The 24,089-nt window shown below is 29.3% G+C and overlaps 1 protein-coding gene across 1 annotated transcript in view; it reads left to right on the top strand.

Moving 5' to 3' along the window:
- LOC118182147 (BRCA1-associated protein) overlaps window positions 1–24,089 on the top strand; it is a 97,859-nt gene that overhangs the window by 61,534 nt on the left and 12,236 nt on the right. The window contains exons 8-15 of the mRNA XM_085816558.1: window positions 335–417; window positions 1,632–1,707; window positions 12,958–13,025; window positions 13,150–13,288; window positions 17,144–17,182; window positions 18,131–18,220; window positions 18,921–19,034; window positions 23,866–23,916. Of these exons, the coding sequence (XP_085672684.1) occupies window positions 335–417; window positions 1,632–1,707; window positions 12,958–13,025; window positions 13,150–13,288; window positions 17,144–17,182; window positions 18,131–18,220; window positions 18,921–19,034; window positions 23,866–23,916 (660 nt within the window). The remainder of the gene's footprint in view (window positions 1–334; window positions 418–1,631; window positions 1,708–12,957; window positions 13,026–13,149; window positions 13,289–17,143; window positions 17,183–18,130; window positions 18,221–18,920; window positions 19,035–23,865; window positions 23,917–24,089) is intronic.

Genomic DNA, 24,089 nt, shown 5'->3' with positions numbered 1-24,089 from the left:
TTTTTTTTGTAAAATTTGATACCCCTTAGAATTTAGATCATAATTGCTCTTTATTTCATAAGTTACAGTTTCATATTTTTAATTGTATAATTTCTGCATGCCATCTTACCAGATTTAAATTGATGATCTATAATCCAGAAAAACCATTAATCCGGAATCGCCGTAGTCCCAAAGAGTCCGGATTACAGAGTTTGTACTGTATTAATATCAAACTGGATCAAAATTTTTAGCCTTAATTTAATTTTAAATTGGTACAGTATACTAGCTTTCTGATTACTTACTGTTTCATATTTATTATTTTCAAAATAAATAAAAATACTGTGTTTAATTTTAGGATGAATCTGTTGAAGGAATTTTGACAATTTTATGCAATCACTCATTCCATGGAAGCTGTTTGGCTAAATGGGGTGATACAAGGTATATTTAAGACATTTAAAATTAAAATTTAAAGTTCCAACTTGCTTTTTAAATTTTCTTTTTATAGAATATTTAATATACTGTGAGATAGGTCAATAACATATACAGTCAAAAGTCGTTAATTCGGACACCCATAATCCGGAATGATCTATAATCCTTGATGCATGCGCATAGGCGTTTACGCGTGCGCTTAAGACCTTTACGGCTGTGAATATGCACAATAATAACGGACAGTATAAGCTAAGCTAAAATTATCTAATTCAGTTAATGTTTCAAATTGTTCCTTAATCTTCAAATTGGATCCGCCTTATTTTTTTTTGCAGACCGTTAGAGCAATTTTATAAAAGTAAGCTTGAACTTTCGATTATGTCAAATAGAATTTCCGAAATATATTCATTAGTATGTAAAAAATCTACAATGCGAAAGTATGTTTATCAATTTCACGCTGCTATGCGGGGGGGGGGGGACGCCGCAGCGCGCAATGAATTGGAAGTTGATCTGTCAGCACTATCCTTATCTTCAGGGCAAATTTTTTTATTTTATTTGGCTTACAATTCCTTACTAAATGTAGTATTTCATATCGATGTACTCCATCTTTGATATGATTTAAATCAAATTCCTCGTCATTATAATTCGCTTCCGATAGTGAAGAAAGTGACAGAGGTTATTGAAAACGAAAAAATTTTGATTGACAAATTAGTCAGTATTATCGACACAGCAATTATAGGACTTGAACAGAGGAACTTTGTAACTGAAGATGAAGTTATGTATGTTTATAGAATTAAAGAGAAAGTATTATCACAAAACGAAGCAACTTAAACAACTTGCATTGAAAGAAATGTTTAATAAAGTAAACAAATAAATATTAAGCTTTTTTTTTTTTTTTGTAAATTTTGATACCCTTTAGATCATAATTTTTCTTTATTTCATAAATTATGGTTTCATATTTTTAATTTTGTAATTTCTGCATGCCATCTTACCATATTTAAACTGATGATCTATAATCCGGAAAAATCGATAATCTGGAATCGCCGAAGTCCCGACGAGTCCGTATTAACGACTTTTGACTGTATAGATTTTATTATACCATGAAATTTAAACACATTGTTGTATTTGGAATGAACATGTATTTGAAATATTTCAATTATACTATCTTAGTTTCAAATTTTTTGCTGTTATATTTCATTATTGATATTTAAGTCTTCTGTACACAGTTGTCCTGTATGTCGCTATTGTCAAACACCAGAGCTTATGCCTGACAACCGATGTGTTACATGTGGTTCGCAAGATGTAAGTTTGATTGTGATAATTTTTATCTTTTGATGCTTATTATAAAGCTCTTAAAAGATTTTAATTAGTTATATACTCAGTGGATTATAATCCTTTATTATTTAATTAGTTTTAAATGAAAATATTTTCAATTTATTGTTTTATTTACCAAATTCTTGGATTTATCTTCGCCATATTTTCATGATTATATGAATGAACAAAGATAATTTTTTTAAGGTATTAGTTTAATTAAGAGGGAAAAAAATTTAGCAGGAAAAATATTTATTTTTATTGAAGATACAAAATGTTGCAGAAATGCAACATTAGTCAAAACCAGTTACTTTTGGGATACATGGAAATCTTTTAAACTTTTGCTATATGCTAAGGCAGATAACATTTATTACAAACAGTTATTGTTTTACTACCACAGTATTTGTATCTCTTAGTTTTATTTGTTGAATTTATCTTGATAATGTGATTTGTGGGATTCTTTCTCGTTTTGCTTAAGGCTGAATTCTGAAAGAAAGCTAGTTGGCCAACACAATCTGTATATGAAGATCAAGGTTGAATTTTCAGAATATTCTCTCCTTGTTTTCAGCAATCTCAAAGCTAAGCCAAAATGTCTTTGAAAATCTAACAGAGAAATTTTAGGGTTTATAGCAATCAAGTTTCCATGCATTTTAGCTACATAAATAACATCCGTAAAAATAGGTAGCCACCATTTCTTACTCTTTACTTGCACTTTATATTCATCACAGTAAAATTATCCAGAAGGTCCGTGCCATCCATATATTTATTGTTATTTCTGATGAGTTTAGATTACTTCATGGATACAGATTTCTTTTTGTGAAGGTTACTAAGGGTGCATAAATTGTATCAAAGTTAGTTGTCAAAGCTATGATGGAAATTGTGGTTCTGTCGAATTTCTACAATGTTGTGCTCTTTATCAAATGTGATGTTGTGTGTTCTACTTTCTCCTTTTTTTTTTCATTTTGTTTACAGGTATAATAGGACCATTTCCTAACTTGCTGTCAAGAATTGCTCCATTCTCATAAATCTTCATCTGATTCAATTCCGACAATAACATGTGTGATGTTAAAAGTTGTCAAAAATTTGATGAATGATGAAATAAATGATTTGAAGAATATTTAAAACTACACTTAAAAGATCTGTAACAGCATTTCCACCTAGTCCTGTCAATGCCTTTGAATATTTTCCTGAATATGTATCAAAATGATACAAGTCCTCTACCTAGAAATACAAAACACCAAACTTTGTAATAAAAATAAATGGGTTTTCCTTTGTGAAATATTTTGCATGAATATCTACCAAGATAAGGTATCATTTTCTGAACTGTAGAAAGATGTATTGAAAAATACTTTATATGTCATGAAATAGGCATTTAAAATATTTAAATAGCATCAAACCTTAGTCAATTTTTCGGTTTTATCATAAATTATTATGCTTCATTCAGTGTCAAAAACAATTGTCTCACTAATCCTTTTTTTGGAACATTTGTCTTGTGGAATTGTAAAAGAAAATATGATTACCGTAATTTCTGGAAGAAAGGCCGCATCAGCGTAAATGCTGCACTCAAGAAAAATGGCGGGAAAAAATTTAAATTACACAGAAATGTTGCATTGGCGTAAACATCGCAATAGATTAAATTGCGCGTGACATCGTCGTGGACCGTATAATTACAAAATCTCAACCTTTGTCCTGATATATGACATATCAGTTAAGAAAAGTGCATGAAATGAAACCATAACTCAAAAATAAATTAAAGGTAAGAAATGTTGAAAATATATTTACGTTCATGAGTATACTTATATTTACCCACTAAAGAAGTCCATATTTGTAATACTCAGACTATATTATAAAAAATGTTGCAACAATGAAATATTAAATTTGGATGACAAAAGGAAATTTTAAATTTTACTTACAAAAGGAATTATAGCAAACTATACATCATATGAAGCCATAAATCTGATTCTTCACTATCTGAATTAAAAAATTTAGTAAATCCTGATCTAAGTCTTCCAGATCATCACATTCATCCTCTTGGTTTACAGTCTCTTTATCTAAGGATATAATTTCAGCTTCTTTGAACCCTGCTATTATTGACGATGTTTTTACCGATTTCCATGCACTTTCTACACACTTTGCAACTTCTTCATAAGATGGTCTACGCATTTTACTACTTTTGGTATACGTATGCAATCCTTCACTCTTCCAACACTCCCACCACTTTCGGACTTCAGCTTTGAAGGATTTATTACCTGACAAATCTAATGGTTGTAACATTTTTGTCAAACCACCAGAAATTATTGCTACTGTCGTAGACAGTTTTTGATATCTGGTTTTCACTGACTCAAGTAAATGAGCACGCATCAAATCCATTGTCAATAACCCTTTTGGTTGGAAAAAAGATCCCTTACGACACTGTCAAACTTTTTTGTAGCCACTCATGCATGATTGTTTCGCACATCCAGCCGTTCTTGTTTGCACAAATAATTACGTCATTAGGAAAATCTCCCTTCGGAATAGTCTTTCGTTTAAAAATGATCATCGGCTTTAGCTTGTCACTGTTTACGGCACAAGCTAACACATGTGTAAATGACGTTCTTTCATGCCCCGTCTTAAGCACAAATACAGTTTTTGCGCCAGTTTCATCAACAGTTCTGTTTGCAGGAGAGTCAAAAGCTAACGGCGTTTCATCCATATTTATTATCTGTGACCGAAGAAGTTGTTGTTTTATTTTTTTAAATTTTATTTATTTATTTATTTTTGTCAATAATATCTATCACATATTTTAGAAAAGATGTCTTTTTATCCTGCCAGTCCATTGGTAATTGTTGTCCGACTGTTGTTCTAGTACGCCCAGAAATATTTTTTCTTTTCATAAATCTGCTACACCAGCAAGGCCCTCCTTTGAAATCATTTATGTTCATTTGTTTTGCTATAAATTTTGCTTGTAAGCGAAATTTTACAGTTGAAATTGCCATTCCCTTTCCTCTTTGCTCCTTTATCCAGTTTGCAAGGTCGTCCTCTAGATCCGGCCTGTACCACTTCTTTTGGCTCGTTTCTGTTGTGGCATATTTTTAAGTTCTACAATGTCGAATGCAACGTTGAACTTGTCCACTTCAAACTCTCGAGCTGCTGTCAAAGAATATGTATTGTACATAGACTTTCTTTGCTGCTGCTGTATTTCCACTTTGTTCAGCACGTGAAATTACATTAAGCTTAAAACCAGCAGTATAGTTTCTGTGCCGTTTAGGTGCCATTTTCAAAAATTTTTGCTCCCTTAAAAACTATCCAACATATACTTGTACTCAAACTGATGGGATCTGTATCTGGCAGAATGCCAAGAAAAATCGATTCATGCTGAAGGGGAAATACGTCAGAGTTCGTTATTGCGAGGCAGCTTGAGTTGTGTCTGCTTTTGAAAAAAATTGCAGAAAAGGCAGGGGTGGGGAGAGGATGAGTCCTGGAAGATTCATCGAATGGCAGAGGAGAGAGACTATTCAAAATGATGAGAATGCTGATTTGAAAGGGGGAAGAATGTTATTGTTCTGAGATCCCGTTTAGGGTGAATAAGGTATGTAGGTCTGTTCAAGGGAAAGAATGGAAACAAAATAATGTTCGCAAAAAGCAACTGAGTGGTCTTTTGTGTGGGAACAGCACCAGTCTATGTACAATGACAAGGCCATCCAAACCAAAGAATATGTATTGTTAAGAAGGAAAGCTTCACAGCAGCAGAATTGGCTCCCTCCGAACGAAAAGGGACACAACTGCGCATGCGTGAAGTATCTGTCACCAAAAAGCACCAAAGCTCGAAGCTGATGTCGAAGTTTGAACAGGTTCGACAGTCACATTTATCAAGAGTTTAAAGCTGTGTAATTATTCTATTTTTTCCCCTACATATCGACAGATATAAAATCAGACATCAAACTGCGATATGGATAATACAAGTTCAACTAGTAAAGCAAAAAACACGAAAATTCGAATTTAAATTATCGTGAAAAGTCAAAGAACGATTCATCTTAACCCGTCTTCCTCAATTTCCTATACACATGGCGGAGATGAAAAATCTCAGCCAGGTTCGCCAAATCCCTTGGCGAATTGTCCCTCTTCTTTCTAGCGTCGTAGAAGACAAACTGGTTTACATTACATCTATGGAGCCTTTCTTTCTTCACATAGACTTTCTTTGTCCAAACTATGTCCAATGAGAAAGTTATTCAAACTATGTACAATGACCATCATAGGAAATATTTTATTTTTAGTGTACCTAAACGCCACACACAGCTGAAAATTTAATTTTAAACACGTAAACACCGCGGCGTTTCTTCCAGAATTTATGGTATCTATGAAAATCTATATATACTCACAAAGATGAACTGATGTTGCTTTTTCGTAACATTTTAAAAAATGCATATTTATGCTAACAACAACAAAATAATAACTTTACCTTTTGATGCCATTATACTACCTGGTGTTTCTAGAAAATTGGCATGTCTTTATAAAATTACCGTATTTGTCTGCGTATAAGACACCCTCCCCTTTTCCATGCGCATTTTTGAAGGCTAAAACTTTATTACTGATCATTATAATGAGTTTACAGTATTTTAAATATAAAGTAATAAAAATGCAAAGTAATACTCTTTACAAATACCCAATCTATCTGGGAAAGAACATCTTTTAATCTTTTTCGTCAAAATCCAGACACTCATCTTCAGAGCAAAATGAAGAGTCACTTGAAACTTCTTCTAAATCAGCATATGGGTCCTCATACAACAAATTATCTTCTGTACCATCCAGTGCATTATAAATTCCACTCTTCTTAAATGATTTAACCACTATCTCTTTTCACAGCATCTCATGAAGCTTTGATTCATTCACAAACTGAAAAGAATGTAATCAAAAACTGAGTATCAACATATTAGACGCACCCTGTTTTTCAGACCTATTTTCAAAGAAAAAAAGTGCATCTTATACGCCGGCAAATACAGTATTTGATTGGTTCTGCTTCCTCCAAAAACAATGAAGTTTCATCTACAACATTGCTAAAGGTAAGCAAAAAAAGTTAAAGAAAAAAATTGTCATACCAAAGGTGAAAGAAAAGACTAATGTTGCGAAAACGTAATATCAGTCATTAATGGGTTAATAACATATGCCTGAAATGCTGAGACATTGTAAAGATATTAATTGTTTTTAATATCATTTTGAAAGAAAATTGCATTAAATATTATGTATCACATTTCACTATTTCACAAACTTGTTAATTTTTTTAATCATTATATTAATATTTACTTATTGTAATTGCAAAACACAAATTATTGCGAGAGTTCATTTCTATAAATTCGTAATATAATTTTTTTCCTTTTAATTAATTCTTCTAAAAGAACTCTTAACTTTGATATTATTAGCCATTTGAATTTTTTCCTTGGTAATCATTGATAACTTTAGTGCTGAATTTCTCTTTTGCATAGTAAAAATAGTATGATTCTGTATCTGACCTTTCTGACTGTTTCCAAGATAATGTTAAACTCATATCAGTGCTCCTGCATTAAAATACAGTAATCATGAATAGATAATTTAATGAGATCTTAAAATATTGTGCTTGTTTCTTCTTTTACATAGCTGCCATCTCTGGTTTTTTCATCCTGTGTCCCAAATGGTAGATCACTGAATCATCTGATTTTTAATTTTTAGCTTGTATGTTTCCCAGCAATAAAAGAAATTTATCGAATTAATGAAATTTAAGTTAGGCAAATTCAATTCCCCATCTCTAATGATTTTAGAATAAATTTTCTTATTAAATTTTATTTCATCTGAATTGTACTTTTTTCTTATTGCATTTTTTTAACTTATTAAATTTTTTTATTAAATTTTACTTTATTGCCCCACTTCTAATGATTTTAAGAATAATTTTCTCAATAAACTTTATAGCATTTGAATTGTATTTTCTAATTACATTTTATTGATCTTATTAAATTATTCTTATTAAATTTTATATAATCTGAGTTTTATTAATCTATTGGAGGCACTGTAAATTTCTATATGATGATTCAAGCAATGTTTAATCAATTAGTATTTGAATTTAATTTTATGTAATATATAATACATTACTACCTTTATCCACACAAATAACTATGTGTATTAATTTTTAATTTTATTTTCATCATATTTAAAAAAGTACTTTGATAAACAAAAGCTTTCCTTCACAATTCAAGGTTTTCTCAGTATAAAAGAGTAAGAAAATTTTAAAAAATGAATTTGATGAAAAATATAAAGTTTACCGTATCCAATTAAATGCAAATATATTTTACATGGCTATTGAATTATAAATAGTTCAGTAATCCGAACCATGCATTATGATATGAATCAAAACCAGTTTGGAGTTTGTTTGGAAAGGTTTTGCTGAGCAGCATGAAATCCTCCATTTGAAGGTCAGTAGTTATGCAATTATCATAGGAAGGGAGTTACCATGTTTTAGATGAAAGTAGTATAAAAAGCAAAATGCAAATTTCAGAAACTAGAACACGGGTCACTAAAAAATTTCTTTAACATTATAGCATTCTGTCAAGGATATTTTCAGTGAAGATAAAATTCTTTTATCACCAGTTTATATGAAATTGCATCTTGAGAAACATTATGTAAGGAGGATGTATTGACAAAGGATTAATTTAATTATTTCTGTGAAATTCCGTCATTTAGTAGAAATCTGAACTAAAGGTATTTTTGTTCGATCAACGATTAGAAAGGTGAAGCTAGCTAAAACTGCAATTTGTCATTATTGAAATTGGAAGGGGAGATTGCTGTGATTCAAGTTTAGGGGTAAGAAATAGTGCTGTGATTTAAGTTTAGGGGTAAGAAATAGGAGTCTGATTTTTTGCCTGTACTTAACGTATATTGCAAAACTTAAAATATTGACTGTTGAGTGAATATGATTTTTTTAAAAGCACCTTTCCAAAAAATGTGATGTATTAAATAAGTAGGAGAGGGAAGAAAAAATTATAATCCTTGGAATGTTGATATGATTGCAGGTTATTCCTGGATATTATCATGCAAACATCCAGAGGGAAAAGAGAAATACACAGTCTTCTTACAAAAACTCGGCAGTGAAAGGTTTCAGTTTAAAGAACTTATGAAAGCAAATATAATTTAAAGTCATCTGTAATTATATGTTGTGTTTTCTATTTATATAAAGCTGTTTTTACTGAAAATGTTTTCCTTGATTTTTTTTAAGTCCCTTCAGTGGACTGTCTATGTGTATACACCAATCAAAAAAAGAGTTACACTAATTGTGAAAAAAAAATGTCTGCATTTCATAAGCAGGAAATAATGTTCTTGGATTCTGCATCTTCCCAAAAACTATAAATTCATTACATATTTTTGAAAATGTGTACAAAATCTCGATTTTGCTAGGCTGTATAATAAGTAACAGCCTTTTTTTCCCCTGTGTGTGTCTAGAAAAGCAGATCAGAGAATTCTGAGAAGAGGAGATTCATGTCATTATTTTTTAAAATACCTTGAGCCTCTTTATAGAATTTCAGGTGGACAAAAATCCAGCAATGATGTGATATTTGATGTCCAGCTTTTGTATCAATAAGTAGAAATACTTACAATATTTGTACATTTCCTGTAATATTTTATTTATCACAATTCCAAGAGGGGGGAGATGAGTCAAAGGGGTTGCCTACTTTTAGAGTTCTTGTAAAAAAATAATAATCCACATATTTCTACACAAAAAGAATTTTAGAAAATATGTCAGTTTCTTCTATGTATCAGTTGAAAGAAAGTGGCTAATGACATATTTTATAAAATGCTTTGTATATACACCATGAATTATAATATACCATGAATTATAATACATGAATTATAATATATATAAATTGAATATTTGCCTATTTCCCTATATTATTTATATGTAGTACTTAATATGTCATTTTATCTGACTTTGGCATTTTAGTACATGAACATCATAGATGGATTATTTCCAAGGCAGCAAAAACTTCAGCTTTATTAAATAATAAAACATTTTATGAGCACTGTAGACAATAAGCTGAAAGATTGTATTATAACTAGATGTAACTTGCTAAATTTCCTTCTTATCCTTCCCATGAATAACATGTAAACTACAAAAAATTTGGGAACTCCAAGATCAAAATCATTGGCTGGAAATAAACAGAATTTTCTGCACTAAAAATATGATAGTTGTGTACATATGTACAAAATAAATACTTTTTATTTAAAAATTGTTATGTATTATTTATTTGTATTTGTTGTGAAATGCTGTTAGAAAGTGGTATTAATAAAAGCAGTAGTATGATTTTATCAAATTTTAATTTGAATATTTTAAGAAAAATCAACTTTAAACAAACCTTCCCAAATATGTTTCTTTCCAAATAATATACAGTCAAAAGTCGTTAATCCGGACTCATCGGGACTTCGGCAATTCCGGATTATCGATTTTTCCGGATTATAGATCATCAGTTTAAATCTGGTAAGATGGCATGCAGAAATTACAAAATTAAAAATATGAAACCGTAATTTATGAAATAAAGAACAATTATGATCTAAAGGGTATCAAAATTTACAAAAAGAAAAAGCTTAATATTTATTTGTTTACTTTATTAAACATTTCTTTCAATGTAAGTTGCTTCGTTTCATGTGATAATACTTTCTCTTTAATTCTATTAAACAGACATAATTTCTCGTTTAGTTACAAAGTTCCACTGTTCAAGTCCTACAATTGCTGTGTTGAGAATACCGACTAATTTGTCAATCGAAATGTTTTCGTTTTCAATAACCTCTGGGTCACTTTCTTCAACTATCGGAAGCGAATTATAATGACGAGGAACTTGATTTAAATCATATCAAAGATGGAGTACATCGAGATGAAATACTGCACTTAGTAAGGAATTATAAGCCAAATAAAATAAAAACATCTGCCCTGAAGATAAGGATAGTGCTGACAGATCAACTTCCAATCCGCGGCATGAAATTGATAAACAGATTTCGGATTTCGAAACATACTTTCGCTTTGTAGATACAAATTACATATTAGTAAATATATATCGGAAATTCTATTTGACATAATCAAAAGTTCAAGCTTACTTTTATGGAATTGCTCTAACAGTCTGCAAAAAATAATAACCCAGATCCAATTCGAAGATTAAGGAACAACGCAATCTGCAACATTAACTGAATTTGATAATTTTAGCTTAGCTTATACCTTCGTTACACGTTAAACGCGCATGCGCAGAAACATATTCGCAGCCGTAAAGGTCTTACGCACACTCTTAAACGCCTGTCCGCATGCGTGAACGCGACGCATGTGCAGAAAGTTTGTAGCTTTGAGGTCCGGATTATAGATCATTCCGGATTATGGGTGTCTGAATGAGCGACTTTTGACTGTATTTAGCTAGATCTTAAAAATAACTGAATATATTCATTTCATAGTATATTAAGGGAAGTGATACAAGACTCTCGGTTGATTGTCGAATCACAGTATTATTAAACCGATTTGTTTTTTAAGTGTCACATTTAATTTTATAATTGAATTATTGTATAATTTTCTTGAAACTGGTGATTATTTTAACCTTTTGATGTGTACAATGTTATTTTTATAACTAAAAGCTCTAGAAATTGAATATTATGATCCTAGAGACAAATAATATATGATTTAAAAAAAGAATATACTCTCGCCCATTGATCTGTGGGTGGTGGTCTCACTGTGAAACCAGCACACATCTAAGACTTTGAAACTTAACTGAGCTGGTAGGAAAAAACAACTTACCTTTTTCCATGTGCATTTCCAATGAATGACGAAATTTGGGAATTAAACAAAAATTGTGTTTAAAACTTGTGTTGCATGTAACTTTTTTACTTTATTTTACAAGGTAAATTATAAAAAAAATCAAATATTTATGTAATTTTTCTACAGCAGTGAAAACATAAGAACATACTTAATAAGGAAGTTCGGATAAATAGATAAAAAAAGGCTCAGTAGAGTATAAAAAAACTCAGTGTTTTTTTTTTAATGTCAAGGAACAAAGTTACTTTTTATGAAACTGTTCAAAGCATTTTTTGTCTTTTTGTTACATGCATAAGCCAACATTGCACGTTTCACACATGTATCTTGTTGTATGAGGTGTGTATCCCTTGTGCTACAAAATGTACACTGCCATGATTTTTATTTTACTGGAATATGTTCTGTGTTAAATATTTTAAATTTGTATAATAATATGCGTAAAATATTTTAAATTTAATTCAATTTTTATGCGGCTTATTTTTAATTATCGAAAAATATAGTTGCATTTTATTTAAAACACACAAAATAATTTAGAAAATCATAGTACTAGCATACTTCAGAAAAAAGAGCAGGAAATGAAAGCTCAGAGAAAAATCTCTGGAAATGAAAGACATTTTCTCTGGGAACGTGCATGTATTGTTTAGTAATAAAATAACTATGTGATGTCAAAGCCCCTTATCAGTAGCCGGATAAAAATAAACATTCCTATTTGAAAGCAGCAAGCACCATTCTGAAGAGCAATGGTTTCACGGTGTGATCGCTGAGCCTGTAGGGGATTGTGAGCATTATAACACAATGCTCTAGAGGCTCAGTGGGTTGCGCCATGAAACCACAAAGCAAATGCCATGAATATAGGTTGTTTATATATGCAGTTTAATTATTGCTGTATTTTTATTGTTTATGATAGAAATAATGATCTACAATTAATAACTTTTGAAATTTAAAGTTGTTTATATTAATAAAAGGAAGCAATTTTTGTCTCATTGACAAAATTTTAAAAGGCATCTGATTTGAAGTACTAAGACATAAAAAATATTTGGTTTTGCAGTCATTTTGTGTTATTTAGTAGTAAAAGATCAATCAATCAGTTTTCACTCAAAGTTCGGAAAGAAGAGCCAGAAAAAATTCGAAAATTGGTGGTTTCAGGGCGCAACCACCATGTTATTATTATATGATTGAATTTAAAGGAACATTTCTTATGTAAAGAAATGCAATTTTCATGTATTATTCATTCACTTATATTGGATAATGTATTTAACATGTTCATAAGAGATTGTTTTCTTTCTTTTTTTATTTTTTCTTCCCCCTGCCATATATATATAGAAATTAATTGTTTTTTGAAATAATTTATATGAGTATTGCAAAATACCAAAGTACTGTCAATTTTATATAAGATTATTAAGTCTTTTGTATGTATTTAATGTTAATATCTTATTAGATTTTCTTTATTTTAGAGTTTGTGGATTTGCCTTATTTGTGGACATATAGGCTGTGGGAGATATGTAGATGGACATGCATATCAGTGAGTTTAAAATTGCATAATTTAGTTTGCTGTTCTTGTAAATGTTGCAATGCATTATTTTTCATCATTCAGTAACCGAAAATAAATACATAAACAAAGCACTAAATTTATACTTTCTTTCTAGTCATTACTTAGATACACAGCATACTTATGCTATGCAGTTGGGCAATAATCGTGTCTGGGATTATGCTGGTGATAATTATGTGCATCGTTTAGTACAGAACAAAGCTGATGGAAAACCTGTTGAGTTAGAGCCTCGATGGGTAAGTCAAGCATATGATAACATTTACTTTCACCTTTAACAGTATTTGGAAATACATGATTTCTCACATCAAACAGAATGACGATGTGAGATGATCACTTACTCCATAAAAATATCGATGCAATATGTTATATTATTGCAATAAGTATTTCATTATTTAGAGACATATAAAAAGTGAATTTTAAGCTATACATAATTCATGGCAATGTATATGCGTACATGTATGTCAACTTCAATTAAAAACTAAACATGTTATCCATTTAAAGCATGTACAACTAATTTTAAATAAATAACACAAGTAGGTATTAAACCTGAGTAGCTTAAATGTTCAGTTTAAAAAACTAAATTAAATCCTATAAATACTGAAATATGTATATGAAATGTTTTAAGTATTTTACGTAAGTATTACTGTCGATTCTGGTTTATTAAAATATAGTGGTGAGCTGTATTGATAACTTTTGACCCAAATAGGGAGTTGTACCAGTTGTTTAAAATTTGAGATTGAAAATTTAAGTATAACATAAAATGCCAGTTCAATATTCTCCAAAATTGCAAATAGTTTAGATGATCTGTGTAGAGAAGGGGAAGAATTACTGGTAATATTTTTAAGCATTTTTTTTCTTCGATAGCAATATCTTTAGTAAATATATTGTATTAAAACATTAAACTTACTAAGAAAAGATTAGGCATTCTTGTTAATAATCGCTCCACGAGTTACTATCAAAAGAATCTGTACAATGTCTTTTAAGTTGCTTTTGGTTAGCTGTCATGTGACTAACATAATCATATTGCTGTTTTGTCTGAAGTGTAATTAAAGCGGACATCGTGGCATTCTAAAATTGCTCATTAAAACTCAAATGTATCATCTTCACTTCCAGTTAGCTAAAAGGAAAGGGAAAAAAAATGAAATTAATTTTAATTATTCTAGTTTTAAGTGTCACCCTTTTTAGTCATTAAAATTATCCAGTAAATAAAGTAAAGTATTTTATCAGTTTGATGCTAGTAAAATGGCTGAAATTCCCTCTTTTTTTAAACTGGAATCTGAATGTTCAGATTAATATGTTCAGAATTAATATGTTCAGAATTAATATGTTCAGATTAATATGTTTAGAATTAATATGTTCAGATTATAGTGTAACACTTGAAAGAGATTACTATGTAAAGTTTTAAAAGTTTAATGTATATATTTATATTAAAAAATTAAAATAAGCTTAAAAAGAAATTAGTCTGATATAATGCATAATTGCATTATATATAATCTACATAATTGATGGTATGCAGATTTCAAAACAGGTTTAAGATTATCAGTTACAACAAGTCTACTAATTTAACAATTAATATCCTTGAAGTTAAAAATAAACCATATATTCTTATGCATAAAATATGCTATTCTAAAAGCAAAGACAGGTAAGAGGAAAAAGAATATTGGTATGGTATTTTTTCATCATAAAATTAATATCATATGGACATTTGTCTACTTGTTTGATAAAGAAAAGAATTATTCAAGCTGTAGCTGTACATTTGTTTCCATGGATCACTTATATATGAGGCTTACTACAGTCAAAAGTCGTTAATCCGGACTCGTCGGGACTTCGGCGATTCCGGATTATCGATTTTTCCGGGTTATAGGTCATCAGTTAAAATCTCGTAAGATGGCATGCAGAAATTCTAAAATTAAAAATATGAAACCGTAATTTATGAAATAAAGAACAATTATGATCTAAAGGGTATCAAAATTTGCAAAAAGAAAAAGCTTAATATTTATTTGTTTACTTTATTAAACATTTCTTTTAATGTAAGTTGTTTAAGTTTTGCTTCGTTTCATGTGATAATACTTTCTCTTTAATTCTATAAAAGAGACATAATTTCTTGTTCAGTTACAAAGTTCCGCTGTTCAAGTCCTATAATTGCTGTGTCGAGAACACCGACTAATTTGTCAATCGAAATTTTTTCGTTTTCACTAACCTCTGTCACTTTCTTCGCTATCGGAAGCGAATTATAATGACGAGGAACTTGTTTTAAATCATATCAAAGACGGAGCATATCGAGATGAAATACTACATTTGGTAAGGAATTATAAGCCAAATAAAATAAAAACATCTGCGCTGAAGATAAGGATAGTGCTGACAAATCAACTTCCAATTCATTACGCACCCGCCGTTGCATTCCCCCCGCCGAGCAGCGTGAAATTGATAAACAGATTTCGGATTTCAAAACATACTTTCGCTGTAGATCCTTTACATATTAACAAATATATATCGGAAATTCTATTTGATATAATCGAAAGTTTAAGCTTACTTTTATAAAATTGCTCTTACAGTCTGCAAAAAATAATAAGCCGGATCCAATTCGAAAATTAAGGAACAACGCAATCATCAACATTAACTGAAATAGATAATTAGATAATTTTAGCTTATACGTCCATTATAAATAAAACGCGCACGCGAAAACGTATTCTGCACTTGCGCACACTCATATGCGTAGTCGTAAAAGGTCTTACGCGCACGCGTAAACGCCTATGCGCATGTGTCAACGCGGCGCATGCGCAGAAAGTTTTTAGTTTTGAGGTCCGGATTATAGATCATTCCGAATTATGGGTGTCCGAATTAACGACTTTTGACTGTACAAATATTTCTGTCCAGTGGTAATACTTTGTCACATCATGAAATCCATGTACTGGAAACAAGAAATATATCTTTAAGTTTTTAAGAGAGTAGTTGGTGTTTTTTTCAAATATGCCTGTTGATGTTAACTTGTTGCTATTTTTGTGAAAATTGATTTTAAGCTTTAAAGTTTATAAATTGCATTATTTCTTCTCAAAGCTTTAATGTACCACATTATGTGCGTAAAGTGGCAATTTGAAATTTTGAAATACTATCCTTAAAAAGTATTAAGTTATCATTAATAACTGTTAAGCATATGCAAACTGAAATTTATGTTTTTATAACCTAAGTATCTATACTGTTCTGTTTTGACTATGTATTAATAAATTTTATTTTGTATGTATTCTAAAAATTTATTTGCAAAATTTTGTGCTTTAAATTTTGTTCTGCTTTTCCATGTATCCCTTAAATAGTTTAAAAGTTTATTTCTTTAATTACTTTTAGTAATTTTTGTATTTCTGTAGTTCATTTAATGTTTTTTAAATTAATATGTTCTGATTCAGTTTAAAATAATTAATATAAATCTGAAGCTCAATGGTTACCAAATGGGAGTAATTTACCAATAAGTGTCTGCCTACTTCTTGCAACCATACCCTCAACTTTCATAGTGTTCTTTAAAACGTAAGCTCAGTATCATTCTGTTAACTCAGCCACACTGTGTATTTCTTTTTTTCATGGAGTTCTGGAATTTCTGAGTAAAGATATTGTGTTTTTCATGATCGTGAAATGATGCTAAGAAGTCCAGAAGATTTTAATTTTCCTACAGTATATACAGTACTTAAGAACATGCACTGAAAAATTTAGAGTGGTGATAAAAATGAGATTAGGAAATTGGTTTGATGAAATTCAGATTGCTTTGTACAGCATCTTTGCTTTTTATTTATTTTTGCTGTAAGGAGTTAATGTCAGTCAAATGTTGTTAAGAAGGCTTTTATTTGGTGGATAATAATAATTGCATCTAGTGGTGCAATTATTTTTGAGAACCACCATTGCTGAAATAGAGACCTGAAATACCTGGTTCTTATCACCAATATTCAGATTGCTGCCAGTATTATTTTGCCGCCAGTCCAACTTCCTGGTATCATTTTTAAAATTTATTTTACCATTTTCATAATTAATTTGATATTTTTATGTTAACTGTTACTGCATTATTTTCTGGGCTCACTTAGTTATAATTTTTTCTTTTTCTACAGATTGAAAATGAGGAAAAAATGGATTCTATGCAACTTGAGGTACTTCATCATCTTTTTCCTGATATTTATTCACATTTGATCTTTCTTCTGTGGGTGTATAGTAATATTTATGTTTTATAATTTGTATATAGTATGTAGGCTAAATAAGGATTATTTTTGTTAATCCTTTTTTTTTTTTTTTTTTTTTTTTTTTTTTTTTTTTTTTTTTAAGTTGCCTTGTATAAGATGCAAGCTTACTTATAATAAAGTATGTTTATTTAGTTGATAAGTTAATTTTAAAATGAATATTTTTGTATAATTTATTACAGGAGTTGTTTTGAAAATTTGAGAATATATTTATTTTCACACAGTGGACGCTAAAATGTTTAAAAAATCTGCATATGCATAGGAAGATTAAAATGAAACTTAGTCAACTATAATTCTTTACATTTTTAATTTAATGAGGCATACTTATTTATAATGATTGTAATCTTTCGTTCCTATTTAATGGCATATTTTTAAAATTTTCTGGAATATGTATGTTTTTAAAATGTGTACTGTATTATGTTGCTGTAGTACAACATATTCTTAAATTATTAAAGAAATTAAATGTATAGTTTTTTTTGGGGGGGAGGTATGTGTTCTAATGACAGTCATGGCAGAATTCTGTGTATCTAAATTAATTTAGTGAAGTAGTTTATATTATAACATTTTAAATTACTTTTGAATAATATAAAAAAAAAACTGGTAATAAATAATTTGAAGCCATAGTATATGACTCCAAAGAGATTTGATGAAATGAAGTTCGTTTAGTTTATTTACTATCTTTTTATTATCAAAATTGGGAAGAAAGTCATACAGTGAATTTAGTTTGTCATGTTTCGTAAAAAATTTAATGTCATCAAAACTGATATTAATTTCCACTGATAGTTTTCAAAGATTATATTTATTGATGATGTATTTATATATATTTGTTGTTGTTCACCGGTATTTTGTTGTAATTTTTAGTATACATATCTATTAACAAGTCAGCTAGAAGCACAAAGGCATTATTTTGAAGATCGCATCACAAGGTTTGAAACAGAGGCACTGAAACAAGTAAGTGTATATCTCAGTTTATGTATCAGATCTTTTCAATATTATTATTTTTTCAGTTACATAAGCAAATAAAGGTATGCAAATAAATAGATTATCACATAAAATTTAGAAGTCATTGGTTTTATATATTAATAGCTGATAACTTATACTATGCTTAAATTTTCCCTTTTTTCTTTTCTTTCTTTTTTTTAATCATATCGAAACTGTTTTAATTATATATCAAATAAATATTAATGAGATATTCTAAGTAATCAGAATGAAATGTTGTTACAGGACTGATATGTTTTTTTAATTGTGCTTGATAAAAATTTTAATTGTAACTTTTCTAACAACTGTATTAAAATAGCTTGATGGTTGTTTTAGTATAAATTTACCGAAAGGAATAACATTATAATAAATTAAGAACTAAAAGGCAGTGAAATGTTTTATATATGTTTGGATTAAAGATTCTAATATTACAAATCCTACTTTTTCTAAATAATAGTATAAGATGTTTGAATACTGTGCTGATTATGTATTATGCTCTGATGTATTTCAGTTCATTGTAGAACATCTTGAAGATTTCAGTTTCATCACTAATTCATTCACAGAATTGTGTGTTAAATACCATTATATATTGTATTGTATAATTCATTTAAGAAGGATCAGTTTCAAAATTTACTTTTGGAAATTAAATTATATTTCTTGTTTTTTCATCAAGCTGGAAGAGATGAAAGAAAAAACAAAACATGCAGTAGATGAGAGAAAGCAGTTAGAAGAAAAACTCAATAGAGTCACAAAGGAAAAGCAAGCTCAAGAAAAGAAAATTAGCCAGGTAAATAATTTTTAATATGTGCCTGTTAGCAGTGTGTACCTATCTGCTGTTATTATATTTACTATACTGATTATTTTTACTGCATCCGTTTGATTATATATATATATGTGTGTGTAATATGATGACTTGGAGAAAGCTACAGCAGATTGACAATGGTTCTCTGCATTATAACTTGGAAGGACTTTACTGCGTAGTTAGAAAGATGACACTTGAAAAAGAGACTTATAGGCAGACATGGCTGAATAGAATATAATTTTTATTGCTGCACATGAACTGATTATCAAAACATATTTTCTCTCATACATGATCATGAGGCAATATGCTACCCATAATTTTATGCAGAGTATCACATTTAAGTTAAGGATATATTTAGTAGCATGACACAGCAAAGGGAGTGAAGTAAGCATGCCAAGAAAAGGTTTTGGGGTTAGAAAGGTTTCAGTTCTCAAAATTTTGGAGTTCACTTTCCGAATTAGCTATGTCATCAGTGTTACACAAGTCATGCGAGATCAATTGATGTTGAAATGATGCAGTCCAGAAAAATTATTACGATTTTTAGAAGGGGGAGTAAGGAGTTACTGCTACTTTAAATTATAATTTTAATTTACATATTTTTATCTTACACACACACACACATATACGTAAAATATAAAATATCTGTCTTTCAAATAATAAATTAATTAACAGTCCTTTAACTGCAGTCTCCGTTCTAAAAAAAAAAAAAAAATATAGAGCAGTAATTTTTCTAACTCCCTGCAATTTTGAAAAACATCCGTCATCATCAAATATATATTGCACACTTATTGATGAAATCTGAACCCTACATCTGAACATTAATCTGTCATGTGATCTGAAATGTAATTTGGTATAAAAGGCAATTATGTCACAACTCTCCTTCTCCTCTCTTTTCTGCTTCGGCCTTTTTCCCTTTGCTGTTTTGCCTAGCCACTAGCCACTAGCCACACAGAGATTATTTCTCCAATTTCGTTCATTGTTTAAGAAGATGTAAGCTGCATAAAATTGTGGTGTGCATAACACACCCACAGTGATGATGTGTATTATTAAGGAATAAAATTATGTGTGGAATTTACTGTTATGTCTGTCTTTGAGTGTCATCTTTCTAACTATGCAGTAAAGTCTCTTCAAGTTATAATGCAGAGAACTGTCATCAATACATTGCAACTTTCCACTAAGTCATCTTATTATATATATATATATATATATATAGTACAAAGTCCGTAATCCGGACTCGTCGGGACTTCGGCAATTCTGGATTAAGAGTTTTTCCGGATTATAGATCATCAATTTAAATCTGGTAAGATGACATTCAGAAATTATACAATTAAAATATGAAACCATAATTTATGAAATAAAGAGCAATTATGATCTAAAGGGTATCAAAATTTACAAAAAAAAAAAAAAAAAAAAAGCTTAATATTTATTTGTTTACTTTATTAAACATTTCTTTCAGTTTAGGTTGTTTAAGTTGCTTCTTTTTTTGTGCTAATACTTTCTCTTTAATTCTATAAACAGACATAATTTCTTGTTCAGTTACAAAGTTCCACTGTTCAAGTCCTGTAATTGCTGTGTCGAGAATACCGACTAACTTGTCAATCAAAATTTTTTCATTTTTAATAACCTCTCTGTCACTATCAAAAGCAATATTTTCTGGATCTAGAACCATACTACAGATTTCACCATCTGTTAATTGATAATTGGGACATTACCGTCGCAAAGAAAAACTTCTGTTATATCATCTTCATTTATTACTGCTTCTCCACATTTCTTTACAAAATCCAATAACTGGAAAATTTCACCTTTAGTTTGCGATGTCCAAAAATCTTCAAATTCGCAGCTATCATCTTCATTGTCCTCACCATGAAATATGGTAGCTGGCCATAAATTATGCCAAGCATTTTTTACGTATCTGGAGACACATCCTCCCAATGTGCATGCACATGCATAAAGCATACAAAAAAAAAAGTTTGTGGCTTTGAGGTCCGGATTATAGATTATTCCAGATAATGGACGTCCAGATTATGGACTTTGTACTGTATATATATTGGTAATATCAAGCCCCTTTGCTTGTGCATCAAATTTTTAAAAGCATTCTAATTTAATACTAGTTGGAGCTCAGTTTGATTTTAGCTTATAAAATCAAACTGAGCTCCAACTAGTATTAAATTAAATTAAGTATGTTTGTTTCGTTAACTTATAACTTGCTCTGATACTTGGTGATTTTTTTCACTAAGTTTGAAGCCATTTAAATCAATAAAGATCTAATCTCAGAAAATATCTAAAAATTAACAACCAGGATTCAAGTAACATATTTTAACATATGAAAAAAGTACTTTAAAGCAGATTCTAATTTTAATGGACTGTTTAGATTTTTTTGTAAAGCTTATGCATAAAATGCTTTACAAAAATCCTAATTTACAGTATCAGGTTTAGTGAATACGAATAGATAATGAAAAATTTGGATTCTAATTTTGATAACATGTTATAGTTATTGCATAAGTTCTTTTATTGGTATCACTGAAATATTAACTTAAATTTTGTACTCTATGTATTTAAAAAATGCTAATTAAGAAACAATGAAAATCTCTTTCAAGTCTTATATATTAATCATAATGTAATGAAATATATATCATCAATTTGATGTAATGTAAATATACAGTATGATGTAAATTACAACACAAATCTAAATATCATTTTCATTTAAAAATTAGAGTACTATATTGTAGAAATCCTTAGTTTTTTTTTTTTTTTTTTTTTTTTTTTTTTAATGAAATTTTTTTTTAATTTAATGTTTTTTTAATGCTTGGAAATTTTATTTATTATTTAGTTAGTAATATTGAGAACTGAAATAATCTGTGTTATATGGCAGCATGTTTCTTTTCAAGCTTGTTTTCATATGACTGAGTTATTTAGCAGTAGAGTTGAAGCATATTTTTTTCTTAGAATTTTCAGTCTTCATATCAAGTGTTTATAGTGAACAGAATTCCTTTTAACCATTTAAATAATAGATTAGAATAATAAATACACATTGACACTTTGAAAAATGTAGAAATATATTTTGTTTGTTAAAAACCAATCCAAGTTTTAAATCTGCATTTTATTTTTAATGAATTTTAAGATTATTGTGTCTTGCCTTTAAAAAGTTTCTAACTTCCCCAAGAGTATGATGTAAATTGCACTGTTTCTGAATATTTTATACATATATTTAAGTAATGCATGTGATTTCTACTGCATGCAAAGGATGAATCATTATTTTTCAAATTTAGTAAATAATCATTGTTTTCACAATTGAAGTATCAAAGAATCAGTCATATTTCCTTTCAGTTTTGTTGCATAAAAGTTTTTGGTAACAAATCCTGTTTTCTGTTTTGTTCGGTAGTTCTCTTTTGTTACCCTATTCTTCTAAAAGGGAAGATTTTAACACCTGGAGGGTCCTGAGAGGGTATTGATGTTATACTGTAGCTCTTCCTAGAGAATACTAAAGATATTCTATAGACTTTAGATCTGGCTACTTCACTGAGTACACCATATAGTGAATACTCTCTTCATATAGAAAATAATCGACTTGCTTAGCTCTGTGCAACTATATATTATCATGCACAGAAATAAAGTCTTCTTCATCAGCTCCGTACATAAGATCCCAAAACCTCATCCCTTTACTGCTGCATCGAAGACATGCAGTTATATGTAGCTGCTCGGCATAATGCGTTCCCACATAAGGATTCCACTTCCATCAAAGTAGCTAATTTCTCGTAGATTTGGAAAATAGCTATTTTGAATCAGTGATAGAAAGAGTGTATTTAATTTTGGACATCAGTATGTAATATTTAAAATTCTTTGTCAAAAAATTAAAAAACGTTCCTTGTTGCTGTTCCTTATCATTCTGTTTCATCTAGTAAAGAAATAAGCTAAATTGTCTCAATATGATGCAGAAAATTTATGATATAGCTTTATTGGAAAATTGGCCAAAAATGTTAAAAGTTTTTTAAATTCAGTAAAACTATAATCTACCAGGTAATTTAAATTTACTAAACTGATTCCAAACAAAATGTGGGGTTCCTTATTACAAGTATTTTATGGTTTTGCAACAGGATGAAGGTGAAAGGAAATATGCTGTTGAAATTTTCAGGGAAAATCATACCTCAAAACTTTCATTACTGGAGTGTTTGAAAATGTCATCAAATTTAATGAAAACTGTTAAATGTCATCAAATAGGCAAGCAGATTTGTTTTGAAGATCTGGCAGATTTTAATGGGTTATAAGTCTTTGGTTTTAATGTTGTGATAAGAGCTGTGATGTGTGTCCAGAACTGAAAATATTACAAAATAACAAACCAGTTAAATACAGAAATATAGCATTACTATCCACAAATAACACTTATCCATAATATATAAGAAACATACACAAAATTAAAAAAAAAAGTGTAATAACTAGTAAATATATAGTAATATAAAATCAACTAGAACATTATTTTTTTTTAATGCTCGAATATATACAAGCAATAATATCTAATCAGTTTATTAAAAGATTCCTGTGAAATTGAATAAGTGTGCTGAGGTAAAAAGGCTTAATTATTCTTAAAAATTTGTCAGTAAACAGTTTAAAATATATGTTTATTCGATCAATAAATTTTCCTTTACATTATACACATATAAATGGATTTGGAGTTTGTTAAATTTCATGTATTTCATTATATGGGATGTTAAAAAGTGACATGGTATAGAGGTCTAAAAATTTATGATTGTAAATAAGCATTTATATTTTTTACACCAATATATACTTTCCTTTTAATAATTTCCTTTCCTTTTAATAGCTATCAGCAAAATTGAATAAGTTAACTGCAGAATTAAAAGATGAAAAAGAGGTATTTTTCTTTTTTTTTTCCTAAATTCAGTGTTTGAAATTGTAAAATTAATTGTACAACTTAAATTGTACACTAATATAGCATTTTGAATAAAAATAGCTCTGAATACTTCTTCTTCTTCTTCTTTTTTTTTTTATTTATTTTTTTTTTTTTTTATTTTTGAAATATTCATT

Source organism: Stegodyphus dumicola, chromosome 1 (assembly GCF_044657685.1).
Source record: "Stegodyphus dumicola isolate Sdum_Otavi_A_Nest chromosome 1, ASM4465768v1".
In the NCBI taxonomy this organism is placed as follows: domain Eukaryota; kingdom Metazoa; phylum Arthropoda; class Arachnida; order Araneae; family Eresidae; genus Stegodyphus; species Stegodyphus dumicola.
Note: the sequence above shows the minus strand (reverse complement) of the source record. Positions and strands in the feature narration are given on the sequence as shown.